Raw genomic sequence first — 26,700 nt, forward strand, 5'->3', positions numbered from 1 at the left:
GCCGCATTTCCAATAGGATCAGAAGCAAAATTCTTCTCATCTCTTACATTTTCTCCGTTATAGAGTTCATAAATTAAAATAAATCACAAAATAAATAACATGTTTAAAGCATTAAAATTCCCAGTGGCCTATTCACAGCATAGGAATGAAACCTATTAACAAAATAGCAATGCATATAATCTCGCTAGTATAAAACAATGCTTTAAGAAGAACTGCACCTAAAATACATGCTTATGTACCCATTGGTAATGTACGTTGCTGTCTCCCGTCATAGGATGACAGCAATGGACATTAAACTGTCACAGAGAACAGTCACAAACTGATTCTGTGTCCGTTTCCAATGACAAAAGTAAATATATATGTATACATATATAGTTCTCCTTTAAGTGGCATTAAAATGTTCTGAGTCCACAAGAAAATTAGGGACTTATTCCCCAGTGTCCATAAACCAAGTTAGCAGCTCCTCAGTCACAGCCCACCAAATATGGTTTTAGAATGTGACATCACAAAAGCACTACGAGAGTGCACTGCAGTGGTTTATTTCCAGTAATCTTGCTGTATTGTTCGCTGCCATTCTCAAAGCTAATGAGCTTCTTGTTCTTCAGCCGTGTAGATGTTCCTTATTCTTTTTCCATGGCATTGTCTTCTGCCTTTTAAAAGTTTAGCTCTCTTGCTTTTTGAGACAATGACAACAGCAACAAACAGCGGGGTTTAACCTCAGCATCCAGCCTGCATAATGTCTCCTCCAGACCGCTTTGTCACGCTTAGGGTGGTGAATATCTGAAAGGAAAGATGAAGATGCTATTTAGGATACTTCTATGACTTATTTCCCAGCAAGGACTCTGATTATTCCTAAGTGCAGCCATGAATACAAACGTGAACATTTATGGCTAATTTTGTGTTTGCAATCAAAGACAGACATATTGTGATTGGAGGAAACCACCACGCGTTTCCCTTCTCCGCTATCAAACATGAATGACAATTACACAAATGATCATCTCTGCTATTTTACTGCTTCTCCATGATGATGGATGTATCTTTTCCAGCATTATATGGGTAAACTGGTTTAAAGGCATACTTAAGTAGCACAAGCAACATCAAAAATCCATGCTCCCATGGAAAGATTTGCACAGAACATTTTGCAAAATCAGTCATTTGTGTTATACTTCTGCTCTTAAAAAGATTACAAAAATAATCTTATGTTGATAACTACATGAATGAAGAGTAGGTAAGGCTTTTACTTGAGGCTCAGGGTACATGGTGTGGTCATGATGTGACTGGGGGGCGGCCATGACACAGCCATGGTGCTGAATACTAAATAGGCAATGCTAGCTGTATGGTATTCCATTAAATTCGGTACAAACTGATTAATTATGGAGTGTTTCCCGTGGCTACAGGGGTGCAGAGGCCCTTGTTCCTAAAGGGGATCAAAGTCCCCACATAGTAAGACACCACACCAGTATTATAAATAGTACAAGGTAGTTGTGGAACCCTGTTACAGATTTCGATTTGGGGCCAAGGAACGTTAAATGATGCTTGGTTCTTTTGAGGTCAAAATAATATCAACATTTATTTGGGAATGGCAGTAGAAATTAGTTTTTAATATAGAGGTGCTTAAAGCAGTCACAAAGCTTGCTGTCATATATGTATATACTGTATATATATATACATATATGTATATATATATAGCATTCCAGCACTACTAAAGTAAATGAACCAGGGCATCGTGTAAATACGAACTGAGCTATTCATGTGATATCTCATTTAAGAATACGCTTCTGCGATGTGTCATGCTGCATGGTATTATATGAGTAGAGAGTAATGGTAACAGAATAATTAGAGGAAATTGCAATGTGTCTGCCTGGGGTTCTTCAAAGGCCTCAATTAACTGTATCAAAGACGTCTTTTGTGGGAGCATCAATGCTCTGCTTTGACAAGCGCAATATTCTGTTTGTCCGCCAAGCTTATTTGATGTGTTTTAATGTAAGTGTCCTCATGAGGCGCATGGCAGCTTTCAATAACTAAACAACGACATATGTACTTCTGTGTCAAAACAAAGACAGTGACCAATTCATTTACCGCTGCAAACTTCTTACACATGGAACAATTTTTGTTCTTATGAAGATTGTTCCATTTAATAATTTGTACAATTCTATTAGGAATATAAAATATATTTGAGGAGAGTGCGTCATCAATCATCCAGACGAATATGTATAGGTGTACAGTGACTCATCCAGATGATGAATAATATATATGAGTGTACAGTGAATCATCCAGACACTGAATAATATGTATGAGTCTACAGTGAATCATCCAGACGTATATGTATGAGTGTACAGTGAATCATCCAGATGTATATGTATGAGTGTACAGTGAATCATACAGACAAATATGTATAGGTGTACAGTGACTCATCCAGATGATGAATAATATATATGAGTGTACAGTGAATCATCCAGCAGCTGAATAATATATGAGTGTACAGTGAATCATCCAGAATATGATTATATATGAGTGTACAGTGGATCATCCAGCAGCTGAATAATATATATGAGTGTACAGTAAATCATCCATACGTATATGTAAGAGTGTACAGTGAATCATCCAGATACTGAATAATATATATGACTGTACAGTCAATCATCCAGCAGCTGAATAATATATATGTGTACAGTGAATCATCCAGATGATAAATAATATGTATGAGTGTACAGTGAATTATCCAAAAGCTGGAAAATATGTATGAGTGTACAGTGAATCATCCAGACACTGAATAATATGTATTATTGTACAGTGAATCATCCAGCCATATATGTATGAGTGTACAGTGAATCATCCAGATACTGAATAATATGTATTATTGTACAGTGAATCATCCAGACATATATGTATGAGTGTACAGTGAATCATCCAGACACTGAATAATATGTATTATTGTACAGTGAATAATCCAGACATATATGTATGAGTGTACAGTGAATCATCCAGACACTGAATAATATGTATTATTGTACAGTGAATCATCCAGACATATATGTATTATTGTACAGTGAATCATCCAGAACCTGAATAATATGTATTATTGTACAGTGAATCATCCAGAACCTGAATAATATGTATTATTGTACAGTGAATCATCCAGAACCTGAATAATATGTATTATTGTACAGTGAATCATCCAGAACCTGAATAATATGTATTATTGTACAGTGAATCATCCAGACGTATATGTATGAGTGTACAGTGAATCATCCAGATGATTAATAATATGTTTGAGAACTGGGATCTGAATGGAGAGATCATATGGAGCAATATTCCCCTCCACTGCAGCCACAAGATGGTTGTCAGGAGACCACTATTACCAAGACAGATGTGGGTCCCACATCTATTAGGCTTTTATAGCATATCCTGTGTATATAGCCATAAATGCCCTGATGGCAATTGCCTATTAAGCTTCATTACATCTGTATAAACTTTGATTTATCCAAATGATGAATAATATATATTATATATTGTAATGATACTGTATGTATGATTGCACCAAGAATCATACAGATTATAAATATGAAGGCGGTCACTTACAATAATCAACCCAATGGCTCCCTTTGATTCTGAGTCATTGGGCTACACAGGCACAGTTGGATGCCTGTCTACCACACACTAGACTATGCTTGACAAGCACTAAGTATGTTCATGCCAATCTGATGAACTTCTAAAGCCTCGGGGGCCTGGCATCTAGTTATGTTTGCCTTGCACTGTTCTCCCAGATGTTATAGATATATATGAGTGTACTATGCATGGTCCAAATACTAGACCATAATAAGCTTTCTGTTACAGTGGGAATAACACCTTTCCAGCTTCAGGATAGCAAGGAGTTCCATTACATGACATTTGAGCAGTATGGGTATTAAAATGTTAAAACCTTTTCCCCACTAATCTCCCATTTGTATGTGGAGAACCAGAGATCTTAGCTTTAGCATTTGGGCAAGGCTCTGCTCTGAGTTACTTATTAGATGTCATTTCTGACCTTGGATAATTCAGAACTTTTAAGAGAAGTCTTCAATAAATCTCAGAAATTTGCTGCAACTAGTAGTCATTTTTCTGAAGATGGATGCATTTTATAATTTAGCATCAATATCCTTTTTTTTACTGAAGCACATACTTTGCGCTGACTTCTAATGAGACAAGAAACTGCTATAATTTCTAAGATTTGTCCTGCTTGTCTTAGAAAAGAACATGCTCTGCAGATCTATTTCAAGAGCTGTCTTTACTGCAGGCTACTGTTATGTGACATGCATACCGGCATCTTATTATAACTTGATCTTGAATATCTATATCAAATTATACCAAATGCAGTGAAATATCATATTCCCAGCACTTACCTCTGCACATACTGGATGTATTCCTATTGTACAGTCTAGTTGCTCTTTAGTGACACCGCATTTTATGGCAGCTGCAAACCCTTGTGTAATTTCTCCAGCATTAGGGGCAAGTACATGGAAACCCACCACTCTTTCCTGAGAAATTAAATAACAAAAATATAAGAAAATACACACACACACCAAATATAAAGGAATTACACAAATCATTCATTATCATAAAGGAAGGAGCTCCATGGTTCTGATAAACATGCATAGACATATAGTAAAATAAATGCAATACAGAGGTTTACTGCATACTGTCTAAAGTTGTGAATACAGTATACAGTAAGCTTTCCTCTAGTGGTGGATGGAATTGGAACTATATTATATAACTCTTTCACTATGCAGAGAATTTGAAACTCTGCGTAAGGGGATTGCCAATTGGGCAATTCCCTAATGCTGATGCTAGAACAAAGAAAGAAGGGAAATTCAGAGACAGTGAGCCCTAAACTGAAAGTCCCACTGCCCCCGTCTACTTGCCTCACTGCCCTAGGCGGCAGAGGACAACTGGTCCACAAAGACCTTCCTAAATATACGTGGCACACAGAACACGTCAAGACAAACAGCACAGACAAGGAGTCAGCAAGCCAAGGGTCAAAGCCAGAGGGTGGCACAGAGACCCGAAAAAGCAGAGACATTACACAAGGCCCCCAAACATAATAAAGATGTATTAAGAAATCACCAAAACCAAAAAATTTGGACCTAAAAGTTACATTGTGTTAAAATGTTGACAATCACTGGCCCTCCTATTAAATCACTTATTCCCACAGTATAAAGGATATGTGTCTATTTGAGGAGGGCCGTACTGTTGAGATTCCTAGTGATCATGAGAAGGAGCATCATTCAATGGTGTCCAATTTCTTTGGAAGTGAAAGAGGGCTGTGTTTAGCTGTGTTTATTGATCCCATAAAAGTGAATGGAGGAGAGGCTAAATGTGAACTATCACTCCATCCACATGGTACACGCAGGAATCCCCTCAACTTTTCATCACTGGGGTCCCCCTAGAACCTCCAGAAATATGAGACTAATCCCCTATTCAGAGGATGGAAGTGCAAAAACACCTTCGAAGAATTTTCTGACTGAAATTGGTTTTTCAAACTTATGTTTTAACCCGGGAAATGTCTATTGCTTTGATTGCTTTTTCATCCAAGTTTTTACAGTAAGTGAAATGGCGGTTTGGCTCTTCTGTATGTTTGTTTGTTTTTTTCCCGCTACAGCATTTACAATATGGAGAAACTATTTTTATACGTTTTTTAAAGTTTGTAGAGAGGGTGTTTTCGGACACAGGGATACCTAATGTGCATGTGTTTCACTTTTTTTAAGTACTTTTCTATGTAAGGGGGTTATTTGAATTTTTAGTTCTTTATTTACTTTACATTTTTTTTACATTTTTTCTTTAAATGGTCATTTTTAGACCCCCTAGGGATCTTGGACCCCAGGGAGTCTGATCATTTGCAATGCAATGAATTGTAAAATGACGGCACTTGACGACAGCCTGTAATATGAGTGAATAAGAGACAAGCTTGGGATCCTTTAATAGACTCCTGACTGTCATAATAATGGATGTCACTCATGTGGTTGGCGATCCATGGAAAATGGTGCCTGTGGGGAGGAGGGATGGTAATGCCTGCGCTCAGTGCGGGCGCTTATTGCTGGTTCTCCACTATATAATACAGCGGAGACCAGGTGGCTATGATGGACGTTCAGCTGTTGAGTGTGACCGCCATATTTACCTGATATCCATCATACTATTATGTTGGATTTCGGGAAATGGTTGCCCACCAGTGAATGACTCTTCGCTTTAATCTACAGAAACAGACTCTGAGTAATGATATGTTTCTAATATTATAATCATGTATTGTAGAGTTAAAAAAAATAAACTAAAAATAGTATTCTGTTGCTTCTAACAGACCTACACACCAGTTTGGTAAGAGGGATATTACTTCTCCCAGGAATGATATTGAAATGTCAGCGTTTTCTCCCCAAATCTTAATTATTTCTAAGTGTGACAATTACTGCCGCTTTGTGCTGATGGCACTTGATCACCGAGGAACAGTCAGTATGTGCTAAGCGTCCAATCTCTAAGGCAATCACTATCCCGGACATGTAGCACATAAGTCAGCATGTTTTATGAGGGTCAACAGCCTTCACGAGTCAGGTTAGTAGAATTGATGCTGTTCTCCTGCATTCAATTCATCATCTTTATGATTATGGTCTGTCACATTACCATAGGCAGCACAACACAGGTGAGCGGGGCAAGGTGACGGCCGCCTTCCAAGGAGAATGGTAATTTCATTGCTTTTTTTACTGATTTAACTTTGAAATTCATACCATGGCTATCTGATGTGACACTAAACTGGAGGCTAGAAGGGACGGTGATGGATTGGTCATTTTATTATCCTCATTTCTGGATGTTTTACAGACTGTATTACTAGACTACAGGCTTTATTAAGTCTTATCAAGCCTGCACTTTAGGAAAATGCAGGCTCAGTTTGGATGCCGGCATAGGCAGCAATTCTTTATTATGTGAATTCATGTGAGGTGTCAGGTCAGGGGAGAAAGCAATAATTGCTTCTTATCATAAAACACCAGCACATGTACGGATGAAATCCTATGGTCAGTGGCCAGCCGTATGTATTCACTTTGCCGCCAGTTACTGGAAAAGCATTACATTGCTTACAGAAAGAAGCGTACAAGCAATTCTCAGAACATAATTTAGTCTTCAAGAATAGACAGAAAGAAAGGTTATGTCACAAGCTAGGCCACAATGGATGACAAGCCAACTGCTTGCAGGGGAAACTAATTAAACACCTACAGACGGTATTAATTGCTTGAGCTTACACAATGGCGGCATGTATTGGAGAAGTCAGAGTTTAACATGTTTCTGATGTTTCCCTTCCAACTGAGAGAAGTAAACACACACACATTGTTCAGATTGATCCTATCTACTGGTATCAAATATTAGGTTCTTATATGTTCTTACTGAGCTGTCCAAGTGCTGAAAAATGCAAAAAAAACCTGAATGTGAACTCTTCCCTATAGAAAAAGCAACGTATATAATTTTATAAAATATATTTAGCATTAATACTATTGTAAGTCTAATGATGAGAAATATTTGTCATTATAGGACTGTCTTGTCTTGAGGGATGGAAACTACTCATCCCCTTACTAGTATGGAATCAATAGAGCTTTGCTGTCATCTTTATAATAGCTTTGTATATAATGTAAATGGTTGTGCGGGATTAGACGTCATGGCTGATTTCTTGTTCACATGGTCACATGGCCATGCTGCAGCCCCATTCATTTAAATGGGACTGATTTGTAGCACCAACGGACGTGAAGTCAATTCCTAAGAAGAAGAAATCAGCAATGACTTCTAATCCTGCACAACCATTGTAAGGTCTATGAAAAGATCATTTAATGTAGTAGCAACACAGTGCCATATTTCTAGTGCTGCTATATTTAAAGGAAAGCTTTGTCAAATTTCTCTTCTCCTTCAAACCCCATTCCAGATATTATGCTACAGTTAACCTCCTTTTCAACATAACATTCATGTAGCCATTTAAAGTTGTGAGAGTAGCTGCTATAACCCCTGTCATCCATTGCTCAGATTTAAATGACTAACTTTTCAGAAAATGTAGTCTCATTTCATAGAGCATGTAATTCTGGTCCAAAATGTAATGTTCTATAATTAAAATATGTAGATGCCTTCTGCTTGAAAAACTTAATCTAAAGTTCTTGTCACTCGATGCCTAATTTCTAGCTAATTTGCAGTTCACTCCTTGTTAGTAGGAAATTTCTGCCTATAGATTCACAACGGGTTCACAATAAGTGGAGGGGGGTTGTTGTGTCTTCACACAATAACTAGAGGGGGGGGCTGATTCTAATTACAGCCTTCACACATTTCTTAAAACTGCTTGCTCTGTGCACTGAACTTAACATTCTGCAACATCTCACAGCTTACAATGTAAGAAAAGTCTTCTATGTTCTGGCTGCTTGTGTGGTTACAGATAGATATTATTCACAAACAGCAAGCAGTTTTCCTGACCGTGCCCACAGAGTGCTCAATTCCTGTATCAGGGATCTTTCTATCTACATGCCTCTATGTATCTGACCTATATTTGCAGTTCAGTGTTCCTGGATATCCTATATTATGCCCAGTTGAGTTTTTTTTTGTCTATTTGTTTGCAATTTTACAATTATCCCTGGTAAAATTACATGAAAAACATTACACAATTGCATGTAGTAGTAGTAGTATTGGACTATTATTATTATTAATTATTATTATTATTATATGCTCTCCCTGTCCAAGGGAGAAATTTTAATTGTGATACAATCATAAAATTATTATTAGAACCAGAAAAACTGATAGGGCACCATGTAGAAAGGCTTATACCATCATAGAACAGACTACCCAACAACACTCATGCATGTATTTCAACTTTTCATAAAAACTCAGGAACCTTTTATGTGTTTATGGAACCATAGCTGATTATTATTATTACTTATTTATAAAGTAAATACATATCTCACAGCACTGTACAGATACCGCCATCATTCACATCAATTCCTGCCATTAGTATGTTTTTGTCAGGTAGGAGGAAACCCAAGTACCCAATAGAAACCCACACAAATACCATACAGATGTTGCCCGTGTTCAGAGGTGACCCTAACTGCATGTGGACATAGAATGGGGTAGATTTACTAAAAGTGTATAAAAGGTAGTAAGTTCAAACTCAGCCTAAACAGTCTAAAAGTCTTAAATAGCACCATATTTATTGAAGTGTCTAATGCTGTGTGAAAAATCTCTTGCATTGTTAGATTGTCACCTTCCATCAGTCGGCTTTGTTTACTCCAGAAACATGGGCCAACATAAATTGAGGGGGCAGATGGAAAACTTTGTGGTGTAAATTACACCAGAATTCTGGCACATTTTTCTTAGTAAATCTTCTGCACTGTATGCATTCTCCACTATTACCAGCCCTAGGTTTTCCAACTCTTCCATAGTTGAGGAGGCAGAGCTCCTGACTGACGCTTTTGGGGTCAATTACATGAAAACCTCCAGCATATCACTGCTGTAATATTTTCCTTACTTACATTGTCTTTTATGTTGCAGATGACTTTTGCATAACACTTGTTGTTGTCTCTTGACGGAACGGTCCATTCCAAAGGCCAGAAATAACTGTGGTAAACCTACAAAAAATGTCAAACTTAGGACAGCGGAAACAAAATACAATATAAAGCCAAACATAACTGTTCGATACATGTAATGACGGGGTAAATTTTCTTGAACTTTACACTGTAATAGTAACAACAGTCCCACAGTAGTAATAGAAATGATATATAGTTTCCAAGTTTACAAATGTCTCCCATAGGGGCATACATAGAAATCATAGGGCGCAATATGAAAAGTCAGAATTGCCTCCTACTTTCCAAACATGGCAGGTCGCAGCACACTCAGGTTGCACTGCAACTCCGTTCAGTATATAGTGATCTACTGCTACATTTGCCGTTAGGTGGTTAACAATGTGTTAGGATAAGGGGTCTAATCTGTCAGACTATAGATCATAAATCTCAGTAAATAGAGTAGGGGAAGGAATTGCACTGGACGCAAAATCACGGCCGCAAAATAACGCCACATATACGATCCAGGCTCCCATTGAAATCAATGGGAGCGTATACGGCGCTCAAAGTCTCACACGCCGTATACGTGCCACATCACGCAGCACGTTACTCCGCGTGAACTCCCCCTTAGACTGCCATACATACATAAAAAGTAATCGCCACATGGGCCCCATTGCAGTTACCTTCCCTGCCTCCTTGGTATACCATTGTTAGTCTGTATGCATACTAGAAGTACTTTTTATTACTTATTTTTACAAAATAAGTAAATTCCAGTAAAATTCTATTAAAATCATTGTGATTCATTGTTAGATGCTTCTTTCATGTGCTAGAGAAGAGCGGAGCTGTCATAACATCCATTCAGGTTGCGGCATTTATTTTTCAGGTGACCTCTGAGAAACAAGAGATGGAATCTGACAGATTTACTGCTCCAACTTTCCCCCTTTGCAATTGGTTTTGATAAGCCTTCTGCAGTACATTGTGCATTGGCATTGTATATACAACTAGATGTTTTTCTTACCTCGATATTTTCCTCTCCATATTTCAATATGGCATTCTCCTCAGATAAACCACAAGCACCATATTCCAGAGGAGTAAATACTGTTGTGGGGACATTTATATAGTCACACTGTGTAAGAGATGAAATACATGTCTTAATATTATGTACAACAATATAACATGTTAAGTCAATCTCGCTTACATATGCTTTAACATGGGCTGACTCAGACTACATGGGGAGGAATGATCACTACTGCAATTGTGTGTCCCTCATAGAGTTCCATTGTGTCAGCAGCATAGCCCCAGTCTACATGGGAGTATCCTGCAGACCAATGAGTGTTTAATGCCTGTATAAATAATCTGATCAGATGATACAATACAGAAGACACAAACATTAAAGGGGCTGTCACAAGTGGTTCAGATCCTATATTCTAATCTTAGAACATCTAACAAGAAAATTTTAAAAAGGTTGCCTAATCCAGATTATGAGGAAACTGTACGGAGCACCATCTAGATCAACACACTATACTTTACCAAATTCAGAAAAAAATGACTTATTACTATTGCATTTGTTGTAGAAATATTATTCTATTTTTTCATAGGAAGCAATAGTGATGAGAAGACATATCATCTGTATTTACAGAGACAGCAGTCTCATATCCTTGTATATGAGTGACATAACTGACCTTTAGTGTTGAATTTCCATATAGTCTTCTAGCCAATAGGCGACCTGCCTGGATAGCTACTGGGGTAAGCTCTAATTTGCCCTCCAGCACATCTCCTATCGCATATACATGAGGTACATTAGTCTGTTCTTCATCATTAACTGGAATTTTTCCTGTTCTGAAAGACATAAAATATAAGATAAATGGATTTGTTAAAATGCCTTTATTAAACCTTCTACATTGCGTTATGCACTGTATCATTATCATTAGCATGCCCGATCTTATGACTGTCTGCTACTGTTGGATTTATTATGATGCCTATATGTTTTGTGAGAAGGTGAAACGCAGAGTGTTGGAGTCCAGATATATCAGCCCTGGGTTTCTGACATATGTGTGGTCCAGGGCGGATCTGGAGTGGGCCTTCACCCAGGTGTAGATCCTTGGCTCATTACTGGGCCAGAAAAGGCTGCAGCTCCTGCACTGCAGTTCCATAAGGTGTAAGGAGGTGTGTGGGTCTGTCCTGTAACCCTGAGTCCGGTGAGACAATATTGTGCCTGTGTTGTTCATGTGGCTGGAAGTAAGCCATGTGTATAGTTAGGTTATCAGTTCTGTTTAGCTAGTGGCTCAGATGAGCAGGTATTTATTTTGTTTTTGCCTGAAGTTAAGGCTGTATTTTGTTTTATTTATTTACCTGTTTTTTTTCTAAATAAACCAGTTTGCTGCACATTTTGTGTCCCTGCCTTGCCTGTTTGGGTCCGCACCACTGCTTTTACCGAGCTAATTCCCCTTAGTTCCAAAATGATTCGATTTTGTAAAAGTACCAGCACTGAAGGTCAGGGTAAGGGCAAAGTTTTTTCCATAGACATTTATATTCTACAGTAACCAATAAACTGATGACCATGCAGAAGAAGAAGATCTGGTCATTCTAGTAATATTATAATCCTGATACATTGATCAGCCAATGAAGCTTTGGCCAGGGATATCTGCCACTGCACCATTCACATAGAGCACATAGGAGAACACAGTCTCTGCTCTTCTGATCACTGGGGTTTTGATCTCTTTGACCTCTGAGATAAGGGATAGATGTATACAAGGGTAAAACTGTGCAGCAAATCATTAGGAGACTTTCCTTTACATGTTAATGTGGTAGTATAAGACTACTAACATTGTAATAATTAGACTAATTGTGGGTTAATATACATACTTTTCATTGATCTTTACTCCAGGTATGTCCAGACCAATTGTTCTCGTGCAGGCATCTCTTCCAATAGCTAGTAAAACCTGCAAAGCATTAGCAATGGTTTCATTAATGTGACATTGAAGATAAAGGCAATGCACAAAATTGGAGCCAAATAAAAGGGGAACCAGCCCTTTGTGTAACATTGGCCTATGCAAAGAAATCTGCGCACCCCCATTGATATTGTAAGTGTATATTCCATGCTTCTTGCAGTGGATGGGAGAATTATTTATGTATTCATTACTCACTGTGTTATATTCTTCCGTAATCTCTGTTCCATCAGTTGACTGAGATGTAACTTTCAATTTCCCAGGTGTTCCTGCTTCTATCTGCTCTATCTGCAGAGAAAATACAACATGCTAGGCACAATCCAATCTAAACACAGCTAAAGACATCTTAATCCTAAACATAAGAATGAACTGGGGTATTAATCGAATTACTCAGACTAGCAAACGGATTATATCTAGTGCTTAAATCTTTGACTTAGGTCAACATTATTTCTGTAAAATGTAACAGCACTGTATTGATATTATATGCTCTTGTGCTGAAATATTACAATTACATCTACTTTATGGCTTAATCTTTGAAATACACTCATAGTGTTAAGATCAGCAAGCAAGCATCATATATTCCCTGTCTATGCAGTCATTCTAATAGGGCAAAAGAAGTTTTCATTCGCTCAGTACACGGCCGGCCTAAAGGCTGTTTATGGACACCAATAAATTAGGATATATTGTATCTGACATAATATACTTGGATACTGTCTGTATTTGGGTATTTGGCGTTAATGATCTGGATATTTTTTTGCATATGTATAAAAGACAAAAAAAATGTCTGCTGGATGATTTCAACAGTTTTGCTTTGACTTTGTGGTTTTCCTATGTTTCAATGATTTTAACCACATTTCCTAGATGTTTTAGGCCGGGGCCCCAAGGGCTAGAAACGCCCCAATTTTCCGTGGCAGAAACGCCGTGGGAAAAATCGCTGTGTTTTACAGTACTTGCAAAGTGGATGGGATTCATGCAAATTCCATGCCCACTTTGTTGAAAAAAATCACTGTTGCGGTTTTGAAAATCGCAGCATGTCAATTATATCTACGCAAACGCTGCCGGCTTCCCCCTAGATGTAATTGTAACTGAAAATCCGCGGATTTTCCTGTGAACCTCCTGTTCAAAGTGCTGTGGGAAGAACTGCAATGCGTTCATGCCGCGGTTGTTCCACAGTGCTTTAGCGCTGCGTTTCCGGCCTGTGGGGCCTTAGCCTTAAAGAAGAACAGACATAACTATTCTTTAGATAAACTAAGATATTCCTGATTCCTTATCACTAGATTAAAGGTTTAATATAGATTTTTTAAAATGAGGGCTTATCCTTAGGTTATATCATCAATTTTAGTAGGGTCTATTCTCGGCACCTCCACCAATTATGTGTTGGGAGGGGCCATATCGCTAGTGTCATTGCTGTATCCATTGTACCATACCGCACACTACCACTATTTTTTTAGCGGTTGCATTTCATTTTTTAGTTTTGTCCCAGTCAAGTTAGAACACCTGATTAAATCTGTAAGGCTTTGTTCACATATGTGTCAGAATCTACGTTAGAGACTCTGTCGCAGATTCAGCTGAAAATTGGTCAGAGAAAAAACTTTTCTCTCCGCTGCTTTCAGTATAAAACCAATATAGTCTATGGTGTCCCTGGGTAAGCGCTGTTTTAGCAGCCTATAGATAGAAAATGCTGAAAAAAATAGTTTTTAGCTTTTTCACTACATGGGGCTGTAATGTTCAATGTTGTTCACTATTAATTTGTGAAGAAAAATAATATATAAAAATATATGATAAATTAGATTATACCTTTGTTGGTACAAAGTGCTTGATAAACTTCACTCCATGCTCCTCCATGTGTTCACCAATCTTTTCTGCCATTTGCTGGTCAAAACCTCTCAAGAGAATTGAGCGCACCATGACAGTTACATCTAGGCCAAGTCCTGCCAGGAAACCCGCACACTCTAGTGCAACATAAGAGGCACCTACTACAAGAGTCTTGCCCGGGCAATAGGGCAGAGAGAAGAGGTCATCACTGAAATAAAAGAGAAGAAAGATCCTTAATATAACTTGCAGAACACATATAAATTATGGTCAAATGTGTCTCTTGTAACTTAGCCTTAGCCTGTCGTCCATTTTGCAGCAGTTACAGCCTAACTAATAAGATCACAACTAACTAATAAGATCACAATGATATACGCTGTGAAAAAAAAACATGACGCGTTTCCGCCATGGTTTTTCTGCAGCATTTTTTTTGCTGTGCTTTGCATCTAAAACATAGGAGAAGACATTCACTGTGTCCTCATGTGGTCAATGTTGTGAATTTTCACTTTATGGATATTCTATATGACTGCCTTAGTATACTGAGTTCCAGCAGCAATGGTGATCAGTTTGAGAAGGTGTTGTGAACGTAGCACCAGAGAAACTTTTCTTTCTATTAATATAGATGTGTTGTTTCATATTATCCCAATGTAACAAGAATCATATCTTTTGGTTATTAATTGTGCAAATACAATTAAATAAAAAATTTTCATGCGTGTTCACACTAAGCCATTGTTATACAGTGTATATCCAGCAGCATCACATGAAAGTACAGCAGACAATGATGACTGATACCTTGTAATACAGTATTCCTTGTCCCCAGGTATACCAAGATAACGTGGCCTTTCTCCAGTAGCTATAAGGAATTTTTCTGCTGTAAAAAACTTGACTTTTCCTTTTCTATTGGTTGACTTTAAAGAGAGAGAGAATGAATTAATGATACCTTTCTATTCTACCAGTTACAAATATGTCTGTCGCAGAATGCTGAGAATGAGCCGTCAGTAGTCCCAGAAAACTTTTACTGAGTTATCAGCTGCTATGGTACAGTCACCCATCTTTGTATGCCTTCTATAATGAAAGCTATATTACTGATGAGGTGCCAGAAGCCTTAATAATATTGCTTACCACCGTGATATCTCTTAAAGACTCTGCCACCATACAATTACAATACAGACAGTTTGGATATGTCCTTAAAACATGGTAATCTGGTACCCTTAACTATATATAAGCAACATCAGCGTATCTTTGATGAACTGAATCCTGTTGCAAAAGCTAGATCTAGTCATATAAGGTATCAGTCAGTGACATGCATGACATGACATTATCTAATGATGATAATGACATTCCATGTAGAATCAATATTTATCATAAAACATTCATTTGCATAGTGTGATATCTTTATCTGTGACTGTACTATTGTATTGCTTGAGCTATGGACTGGTTGTAAGAGACAGAGATTCTTTATTGTAAGCAGTATTGTGAGCAGTGAGACTACGGAACTCACTGCCACTTTACAAGTTACGAGATTTAGATTTTAGTAAATATAAGTTGATCCAGGGTATTATACTGATTGCCAAATTTGGGATTTGTGGGCAATAGGCATCATACCCTTAGCCTGAGGACTAGTCACATCTGTGTTTGGGTTTCAGTCCTGGAAGTCTGTTTGGGGAGCCTGAACAGAAACCTATACGCATTAAAAAGTGGTTACCTGGGAGACCCGCGGACCCCATAGACTATAATGGGGTCCAAGTGGTTTCCACTCGGTTTTCTCACAAAACATGCTCTTATGATTCATGTGGAAACCGAAAGGAAACCCACACGCGGAGAGTACATTTCATGAAGAAACTGAGCAGAAACCACACAGACCCCATAATAATCTGTGGGATCCACGAGTTTCCCAGGTAATCACTTTTTAATGCGAATAGGTTTCCATTCGAGGGGTCCCCAAGCAAACTCCCCGAATGGAAACCCAAACGCAGATGTGAGCCGGGTTGGAATGGGATGTTTTTTTTTCCTTCCTCTGGATCAACACTGTAGGGTTATAGGCTGGATTTGATGGACATGTATCTTCATCCATCTACTATATTACTATGAAATACAGCATGTTTCTAGCACGGTGGCTCAGTGGTTAGCACTACAGCCTTGCAGCGCTGAAGGCCTGGGTTCAAATCCTGCCAAGAACAACATCTGCAAGGAGTTTGTATGTTCTCCCCGTGTTTGCGTGTGTTTCCTCCCACATGCCAAAGACATACTGATAGGGAATATAGATTGTGAGCCGTATATGGGACAGTGACTGTCAATTTCTGTAAAGCGCTGCGGAATATGATGGCGCTAAACAAGTAAGCATAATAAGTCAATAATAACACCTGTATATTTGAACACCCATACCTTTATCTTGTGCGGTTCCACAAATTCTCCATAGCCATTTTCATATTTGACTTTGTTTTGCACAAGTCCCAGCCTGTAGTTCCAGTTCAGAGAGCCAATGTAATTCTGGATAGAGTCTGTCATAACATCCCAGTTGTGTTCCACTTTTGGAAGGAAAAGCAAGAGACAAATTAGTTTTTACAAATAGTGTTTACATGGAAATATACAATAACTTAAGGGACAGAATATATATAGTAATAACATTTGATTATATTATGCTAGTTATGGGCACATGAACCCATGCCAAATTTAAGTTACTTCATCGGGTCCACTTGACCCAATGAATTATGAATTCACCAGTTCGATATATATATATATATATATATATATATATATATATATATATATATACACATACATACACAGGTTTAGACGACAATAAATCAATGTATTGTGAATGTGGCTACATTTTCTAACAAGGATATATTTTCGTAATTTACTAGTCAAGGCTTGTATAATTTTTACGCTTATTATAGCTATAATCCCGAAAAATGCCCAATTATGTCAACTGAAATTATTAACACATGTGTGACATAGCAATTAAAGTGAACAGCTCCACAAGAAGGCCTATTTCTGATCATCTCCCCAGAGTTCACGCAGTAATTTGTACAATTTAGCAGCGTGCCTATTTCTGTTACGTGTAATTTGCATACATACTATTATTATTACTCCAGCTCCCACACTGGTGTGCCGGTAATAAGACATTACTAATCAACTTCGCATTAATTAGAGCATAGCATTCTGATAGCCATCATAGGTTTATCATAATCAACACATTCAGTTTTATGCTTCTCATGTATTTATCTTATAAAGTAAGAACATCTGAGGCCTTATTAACATGACCATGATGTGTGACTAGGTCCACAGGATTGCATTAACTTCAATACAGTCAAGTGATGGCTGTGTTTCTCATTAATTTTAATAAGACCTAAAATAACTAACTATATGTACATTGAATAATTAAAATGAAGATTGCAAAAAAGTTACCAACAGCGAAGAATACGCTAGCTGTGAATAGGTGGGACTAAGTTCTGTACTGTACTGCAGACAGCTCACAGGAGTCAAAAATAATAAAAAAAAGACCCTTAGGACATACCATTATCTTCAATCTTCCATCCATATTTGCTGGAATCTTTCAGAGCTTGTCGCAGTAACGCTGCCTGATGCATCAGTTTTTTAGGTATACAGCCTACGTTCACACATGTTCCTCCAAGCCCTAGACAAAAAAAAGGAGCAAATGAATAAATATATTGATAACAATTAACACATATAGTATTAAATGAACAGTATTTATATAAGTGTATCTGCATTATCTGTAGTAGCCACATACACAAGATCCATTAACATACATGAGTTCTATAATGGCCGTGTCAGGTGACAGGCTCAGGTACAGCTCATTCAAAAATCTGAGTATCTTACATTCCCATATGTCCTATGAGCATGTCCTATTGAGATCCATTTTGATGGATCTGAGCTGCGTATTAAAAACATAAAATGGACAACACTCAGATATCTTCCAAGTGCTTTCTGGTTTTAAATATAAATAAGAGCGGGTTCACACCAGTGTCCCGGTCTTTGCTTTCAGTTTCCGTCTTCTGCCGACAGGAGACGGAAACCCGGCAGACTGTGTCCGCCCGTGAGCACCTGTGAGTGTTTTGTGGTCTCTGCAGCGAAACCGTTCTTTTTTAACCAGACACAAAGCCCTGCATGTCCGACTTCTGTGTCCAGTTAAAAAAAAAAAAAAATGGTTTCACCGCGGAGAGCATAAAACGCTCACCGGCGCTCACAGGTGGACACTTTGCAAACCCATTCAAATGAATGGGTTTGAAGAACGACTGCCAGATTCCGTCTCCTGTCCAGTTTCTTGGGCAAAAGACAGAAACTGAAAGTGGAGACCAGGGTGCAGATGTGAACCCGCCCTAAATGGAAGACATTCAGATCGCAGTCATGTGCCTGAAGCCTTATGTGCATGAATCTATAGTGTCGAACTTACCCCATGTGGTTCCTGAAGGTGAGGGGGTCACATAATCCAGTACAAGCACTTTCTTCCCATAATTTGCAGCCTCCTGTTAGGCCAAGGTATAAGAAATAAGTATCACAATTATATTTCTATACAAAATGGAGACAATATTATTGGGGTGTGATTCTTGTGGATGTCAACCTCTTTCTCATACCTTAGAAGCTGCTAGGCCTCCGGATCCTCCTCCAATAACAATCAAGTCATAGTCATAGCGATCCTCCTTCGGTTTATCCTCTTTGCCTTCTAACAATTTCTGGAACAAGCCTTCTTTGGTTAACTAGAAACAAGGAATATAAATTAAGGTGAGACGTATTTTTGTTTAATAATGTACATATACGGGTTATAGCTGTTGGGCTCTGTTCACATGGACTCTGTGCTGCTAATCAGCGACAGCTACAATATCTCTGTATGCACTGCCATACAAGGAAGAATCACTAAATAAGATCGCCTGCTGGACTAAGCATATAAAGAACAGGAAAGTAAATGAGCAAAATACAAGTTCTAATGAATCTTTTCCTACAAATCTTATACATATTAGTTCAGCTGTCTAATATGTTGCCCACAGATAGCAGGGCATGTACAACACAAGAGATTTCCTTTTCTTTTCAACCTCTTCTCCTCTTTACCACTGGTATAATTTTTGTGTATTTTATTACTTTGTGGTTTGCCCATCCCTTTTTTATAGATTAATGCTAATTTGTAGTGAAATTATATATAATGTACACAGCCGGGAGTGACGAGACCAGTAGACAAGAACTGGTCTGTTGACTCACACATCTTCCGGTTATGCTGTCTTATAAAAACCTGAAACTGCTCAACGAACATTGTGAAATCTGTGATTATACGTTTGGGTGTGTCAGCCACGTGTCTACAGTATTGCCAATGAAGGTAGAACAGTGACAGCAGCTCATGTGAGATCAGCTACGTAGCTGATCTTATTTTACATAAACCGTTCAATCTAAACCAGTTTAGGCTTCCTGCACACGACCATAGTTTTTATCTGAAATAGCAGATCCACGATTGGGGATTAAAGTGTGGGCCCAAACACACGACTCCAATTTTTGCGGCTGTATGTCCATGTTATTTCAAGAGCTGCAAATTATTAAGCATGTCCTATTTTTAGCCGAGATGGAAATGGTTCATACAGCAATTCTTAAAGTAAAAACCTTTCTTGGGACTGTCCTGCAATCTTAAGATCTGCTGATCTTTGGAATCTAGGTTTATTATGTTTACCATTGGTTTTATCAAACATTGTTATAATTTTAAATGGTCATAATTTTTGTTCATTTTGTGTGTATAAGTACACGTAAGGTTTATAGATGCTGGTCACATATATTTCTGGTTTTACTGCTAATATAGAACACATTTGATACATGGGTTGTTATATTATATATTATATTTTTTATAGAAACTATTGCACCTGAAGAAGGGCGTAGTCTGATGCCCGAAACGCGTTGTGTGAGTTTTTTATCTACCAATAAAACCGTGTTTTCTAACTATTGAGAAGAGCGCAGTTCCTTAGTACCAGATTTATCACAGAATCTGAGTTGCTGGTCCGTCTACTTCTATTTTTAGCCGAGTTTGTGGATCAGTCCAATGTAGGGAATCATACAAGTCTTTTTGTAGATCCGTGATTGCGGAGAACATGCAGACATGTTTGTTGTGGATCAGTATTTGTAGTCAGTAAAAACCACTAATGGTCATGTGCAGGAGGCCTTAAACTATATCTCAAACTTCATTTTTCCACTCATCCATTTTTATTTGCGTTTGGAAATAAAAATGATCGCATGTTCCGCATTTTAGGAATGTATTCAATTCAGGGTCTCTTTAACCATAGGGACAATGGTGTACTTGCACTGGGCCCTATGGCAGCAGGGGCCCTTTTGGAGTAGTGGGACAGTACTGCGTGATCTTTGGGGTCTGACCAACAATCACGAGAAAGGAAGCCCAGGTCAGTACATTCCAGTCCCATGCCAGTACATTCATTATCTATAGCAGTGCATACGCAGCCATATATAATCAATTACTATTTGCCCATTTGCAGATAAACTCAAATTCCCATTCACCCAAAAAAAAAAAATGTAAATAAAATTTAACCTTTATTCAGTCAAAATGGCTTTTGACTGAATAAAGTTTACGTTTAATTTACATATTTTTTGTGAATGGGAATTTAGGTTACTTGCCTATAGGCAAATGGTAATTGGTTGAGGATATAACCTATCATTCATGAGGGTCGATAACCCTGTATTAAAAAACATATATAACCAAGCTCTGTACTCGGTGCTCCCATAGAGAATGAATGGAGTGGTGGAGTGCATGCTCAGCCTGCCAATCCATCAGTGTGGAAGGACACAGTTCTCAATATTTCCATATGAAGATTCTGCAATTATGCTGCACTTCATTCACCTGAACCACAGACCCCAACCAACTACTAGAAAGTGGGTCAGAGAAGCTTGGACAGAAAACTACACTACTCCATTCCATGTCTACTGGGCCGATGGAAACAATCAAGCACTGTACTTAGCTCTCTCCATCAATCCCATAGATGCTGAATTTAGTAGCAGAGCACAGTCATTATAGTGATAGTACTTAACAAACTAAAGGCTCTGAAAGTACTATCATGGTGTCTATCATACACCACTATCATACACATATCATTATGATACACACCATGATAGTAAGTAAGGGTTAATTACTAGAGATGAGCGAGTAGTACTCGATCGAGTAGGTATTCGATCGAATACTACGGTATTCGAAATACTCGTACTCGATCGAGTACCACTTGCTATTCGAATGTAAAAGTTCGATGCAGAACCAGCATTGATTGGCCGACTGTATAGCATTCGGCCAATCAATGCTGGTTCTTCTCCGCCCCTGCTACCTCTTGTGTCACCCTCTCTACCTCATAGATTGTAAGCTCTTTTGAGCAGGGCCCTCAGTCCCATTGTGTGAAATGACGTTCTTTGTTATGTATGTCTGTATCTGAACCCTATAAATTGTACAGCGCTGCGGAATATGTTGGCGCTATATAAATAAAATGTATTATTATTATTATTATTATTACCTTTAGAAGTCTCCTCCGTGCAGCTTCCCCGCGGCGTCTTCCAGCTCTGAATTCACTCTGCCAGGCATCGAGCCTGGGCAGAGCCGACTGCACATGTCCACTTGTAGTGCGGGCATGCGCAATCGGCTCTGCCCAGGCCCGATGCCTGGCAGAGTGAATGAAGAGCCGGAAGATGCCGCGGGGACGCTGCACGGAGAAGACTTCTTGGAGGATCCAGCCCGACCCTCACTCGTGGACTTGGTAAGTATAATTTGATTGAACATCGCTTACCCCTGAAATGAGCATTTTCCCCCCATAGACTATAATAGGGTTCGATATTCGATTCGAGTAGTCGAATATTGAGGGGCTACTCGAAACGAATATCGAACCTCGAACATTTTACTGTTCTCTCATCTCTATTAATTACATCAAAAATAAACTATTTCTGATTTTCATGAACTTTGAGTCATTTGTATTTTATGTACCTATTTGCCTAGTTTTGACAAAATTAGTACATAAATAGATATAGTGTATATAGAAAATTAGACAAAACAAGAATCGTGGCTTTCATTTATAAGAGAATCACAAAAGATTTGCGAATGTATCCATATACAGAGGATGCCTGATGATTCCCATTGGTTTATAATGGGTCTGTAAGATTTTCATCAAGATTCTGATATTTTAAGTTAAATATATATATATATATATATATATATATATATATATATATATATTACTATAATAAAAACTTATAATAATAATAATTGTAAAAATCAACCCTAATATTAAATAAATTACTAAACTGAGGCCTCGTTCACATCTGCGTCAATAATCCGTTTGGGGAAGACCACATAGGAACCCCCCCAAACAGACTACTGAACACATTTGCAAGCGGTGTGCATTGAAAGCACACGGACCCCATAGACTATAATGGGGTCCGTTTGCTTGATGTGAGATCTCCACAGGAAAAATGCGGACAGGAAAGTACTTCACAATCTACTTTTTTGTTCAATTGACTCATGCGGAGGTCTCGCGGCAAGCACACGGACCTCATTATAGTCTAAGGGGTCCATGTGCTTTCACTGTACACCGCTTGCAAATGTGTTTGGTTGTCCGTTCGGGGGTCCCCAAGGGGACTCCCTGAAAGGATTACCAAAGGCAGATGTGGTATGTGAAAATAAATGCTAACATTCCATGAAACGTACCTGTACAATGTCACTGTAATCTCCTATAAGCTTTTCCTTCACAAAGACACTGGGTAATGCTGTCTCCATGGTCTCCATGAGCTCCTTTTCGAGGCTCTGCCCGTTGTCTGTGGAGAAAAGTTATATGTGACATGTTCATTTATAAACTGTGTATTCAGGATGAGCCAAAAATAGGGAGGGACCTTTTATTTCACAACCACGCTGTCTCTAAAACTTCCTCACACCTCCTGACTCTCCCTAAATTGTGAGTAACCATGACTTGCAAATAAGTACCGGAAAGGAGACAGGGATATTCCAGGTGACGTATTGCGGGGAATATAGTAATAGTAATATAATATTTCGGGAACTACAGGGGAAGGTTCATAGTTCCTCTATCTCTTAGTTTTTATTAGATTTTTTATCCATATACAGTCATGGTCGTGTTGACACTCCTGAACTTTTTCCAGAAAATGATTGTAGTTACACATGTTCCAAATTATTATGCATATCAGAGTTTCTAAACATTTTATAGGTTGTAAAGAACTGAAAATGGACATTTTTTATATTTGGCATATAAAGAGGTCATATTTAATTAAATCAAAAGCTATTTCAATCAAAAATATCTTAAAAGGCCAAGCTACCTGTTAACATAGGACGACTTCTTAGATACCACAGCTCTTGCATCCATTGAACTTGTGAGTTTTTGGATAGTTTCTGCTTGCATTTCTTTGCAGGATGTCAGAATAGTCTCCCACAACTGCTGCTGATGTGAACTGCCTCCTACCGTCATAGATCTTTGAGGATACTCCAAAGGTTCTCAATAGGGTTGAGGTCAGGGAGGATGGTGACCACACCATGACTGCCTCCCTTTTTATGCCCATAGCAGAAAATGACAATTGTCAAGCATGAAGTTGATTTTCCTATGGAAGGCACAGTTCTTTTTGTACCCTGGGAGAAAGTTTTCAATCAAAAACTCTGATTTGATCTGATTTTCACACCTTCTGGGATCCTAAAGAGGGCTACCATCTTTCCCCATGATTCTGGCCAAAACAAGAAATCTTTATGACACTTAAATCCAATTAGCATAATAATTTGGAATGCAGTTTAGGATTTTTTTAGACAGTTTCATAAATCTGCCCCATATAGCGGAAGTTGGAGGCAAGATGTGAAAAAAATCCAGTGGCAATATACTTTTTGTGATCAGTATAAAAGAAGCAAAGCAATGTATTGCAAAGTATCTATCTATCTATCTATCTATCTATCTATCTATCTATCTATCTATCTATCTATCTAGAATATTGCATCACTCCAGTAGATTCCAGTAAAGGGACTATGCCTTTATTCATTCTAAATAATCACAAATCTATTGTTTATATATTCTAAAGAAAAACTGAACAGATTTCGATTTTCTGGCAGTGTTTGTGTCATTAACAAATGTATTAATATACTTTTTAAACACATTTTGGCTCCTTTCTGTGAAATCCTGCATTTCCTTATCTTTTCCCTAGCTTCTCTATTGAGAGCTGTACCCTGACGCTAGGTTCACACCTGCGTTCAGGGTCTCCGTTCTATGGTTTCCGTCTTCTGCATGCCAGAAGACGGAAACCATAGACCGGGTCCAGCCGTGAGCGTTTTAGGCTCTCCGCCGCAAAACCGGTTTTTTTAATCCGGACACAGAGTACTGCATGTCCAACTCTGTGTCCAGATTATAAAACCCAGTTTCGCGGCGGAGAGCATAAAACGTTCACCGCCGCTCACGGCCGGACATCTTTCTCACCCATTCAAATGAATGGGTGAGAAAGACTTCTGCAGGTTTCCGTCTCCTGCTCTGTTTTATGCAGGAAACGGAAACCTGAAGTACGGACACCTGGGCGCAGATGTGAACGAGCCCTAATTCTCACTGTGTACAATGCAGAGCCTTGTGTGTAATGCAGGAAAAATAAGGTTGGGGTCACCACAAAGAGTTGTATTTGGGGCATCATAAAATATGGAAACTTACCGAACGTTTGGTGTTGTACGATAGCGGAGATTCTCATCTTTCATATGACAGTTCAGAGTAAGACTCAATATAAAGCTCTCAATATAGAAGCAAGGGAAACAATAAAGAAATGCAGGATTTCACAGGAAGGAGCCACAACTTGCTAATAATGTATATTACACAATATTTTAATGACTCAAATACTGCCAGAAAATCAAAAGCTGTTCATAAATTTCCATACGCTTTAAACTTGGACTACACTTGAATAAACCGAATGACATCCAGTTTGATGATCATCTCACAGGGGGTTTATAAAGGTGGGAATTAGTTTTAACATTACCAATCTAACCTTAAATAATTACATGCAAGAGGAATATCATTAGCTTTCTGGCAATTGTACAAACATCTGCTCACCTCTATGCATGAGGCACTGAATGACAAAGCACAAAACACAATATGATAATCCCTTTCAGATGTTCTCTTAATGAACAGGGACACCTATTTTGCTTATTAAGCAGTTATACATCCTGCTTGGACTAGAAGAATATTTAGAAGTTGGGTTGCTGAATTAAGTAGTAATATATAAATTCTGGTAAACTTGACATTTATACTATATAAAGGTGATTGAACCTTACCATGGGTGTAATTCATCATCTTACGATATCTGTGATTTTCCATTTAATTTTTACAGAGTTTGTGGGCAAAACCAAATCAGTTTTGAGTCACTGAATGCTAAGAAATGAGCATCAACCAATAGAAGTAACTTAAACCTCCAGATATTTTGCACCATAGCCAGATAATGCGTAGCCAAAAGGGTGCAGCCAATAACTGTTTTCTAAAACATGCTGAAAATTCTCTAAAATTTTTTTTTTTTTAAAGTAGCGACCACTCCAATTCCCCACTGCTTCCATTCCTATGACTAATGGGTACCCTGTTGACTTCTGATTCCTAATCCCTTCCGACATACAAGAAATTACATTCATTGGCTGAGCTGCGTAACTGCTACAGCTAGTGATAGGCAGTCACTCCTTGTGTGTTAAGAAGGGCCAGAAAACAGAGACTGGTCAAGGTTCCAGGTTATAACATTATAATGGGAGTGACAGAGTATTGGTGAGGTTTTAAATTATTTTAAACCCTTAAAGCTTGTAGTTTTTTTTTTTTTTTTTTTTTTAAAAAAACGCAGTCTGCAGCACAGCAGCACTCCCTCCCTTCATTTGGGCCTAATCCAGAGTGGACTGCCGTGTCTGGATGCCGATGCACTGTATGGATGCAACTGGATGCCAGTTGTGGCTAGACGATTTTTGAACCGGATTCTGAGGCGGCCTCTGCCTAAAAATCCAGTCCAAAAAACCCAGTGTGAACCCAGCCTAAGGTGACTTCTTAATCCTATAATTACCTATAAAGGAGTTGCCTGGGGTCAAAAGCAGTTAACACCTTAATACCTTATTAATGAATTCTTTTTTAGTAATGGGGTCCCCTGTTCACAATGCCCATCTATCTGTCAAAATGAACAGAGGAATCTTCTGAGAACCCCACTGATCACAAGAACAAGAATCCCTTGTCTCCCCATTTGAATGGACTATTGTACTTGCATACTGCTGCCACACTGTAACTTTATTGGGCTTCTGAAGATAGCTAAGATCAGTGTTTGGTAGGCATAGCTATAGAGGGAATAGTTGCTATCAGATCCTGGAGCCCCAGTGGACACAAAGGCCCTGCAATATAAGAAGGCAATAATATAATAAG

The 26,700-nt window shown here is 38.4% G+C and overlaps 1 protein-coding gene across 1 annotated transcript in view; it reads right to left on the reverse strand.

Moving 5' to 3' along the window:
- Positions 1 to 380: 380 nt before the first annotated feature.
- The window catches only part of TXNRD1 (thioredoxin reductase 1), a 39,025-nt gene continuing 12,705 nt past the window's right edge, over positions 381 to 26,700 (reverse strand). Inside the window, exons 4-17 of the mRNA XM_075274575.1 lie at positions 22,998 to 23,104; positions 18,904 to 19,026; positions 18,723 to 18,795; positions 17,826 to 17,945; positions 16,691 to 16,833; positions 15,098 to 15,213; positions 14,291 to 14,516; positions 12,692 to 12,781; positions 12,411 to 12,487; positions 11,228 to 11,384; positions 10,564 to 10,671; positions 9,519 to 9,614; positions 4,383 to 4,517; positions 381 to 780 (exon numbers count right to left, since the gene is read on the reverse strand). Coding sequence (XP_075130676.1) covers positions 718 to 780; positions 4,383 to 4,517; positions 9,519 to 9,614; positions 10,564 to 10,671; positions 11,228 to 11,384; positions 12,411 to 12,487; positions 12,692 to 12,781; positions 14,291 to 14,516; positions 15,098 to 15,213; positions 16,691 to 16,833; positions 17,826 to 17,945; positions 18,723 to 18,795; positions 18,904 to 19,026; positions 22,998 to 23,104 — 1,634 coding nt within the window. The 3' untranslated portion in view covers positions 381 to 717. The remainder of the gene's footprint in view (positions 781 to 4,382; positions 4,518 to 9,518; positions 9,615 to 10,563; positions 10,672 to 11,227; positions 11,385 to 12,410; positions 12,488 to 12,691; positions 12,782 to 14,290; positions 14,517 to 15,097; positions 15,214 to 16,690; positions 16,834 to 17,825; positions 17,946 to 18,722; positions 18,796 to 18,903; positions 19,027 to 22,997; positions 23,105 to 26,700) is intronic.

Source organism: Leptodactylus fuscus, chromosome 5 (genome assembly GCF_031893055.1).
Source record: "Leptodactylus fuscus isolate aLepFus1 chromosome 5, aLepFus1.hap2, whole genome shotgun sequence".
Taxonomy (NCBI): domain Eukaryota; kingdom Metazoa; phylum Chordata; class Amphibia; order Anura; family Leptodactylidae; genus Leptodactylus; species Leptodactylus fuscus.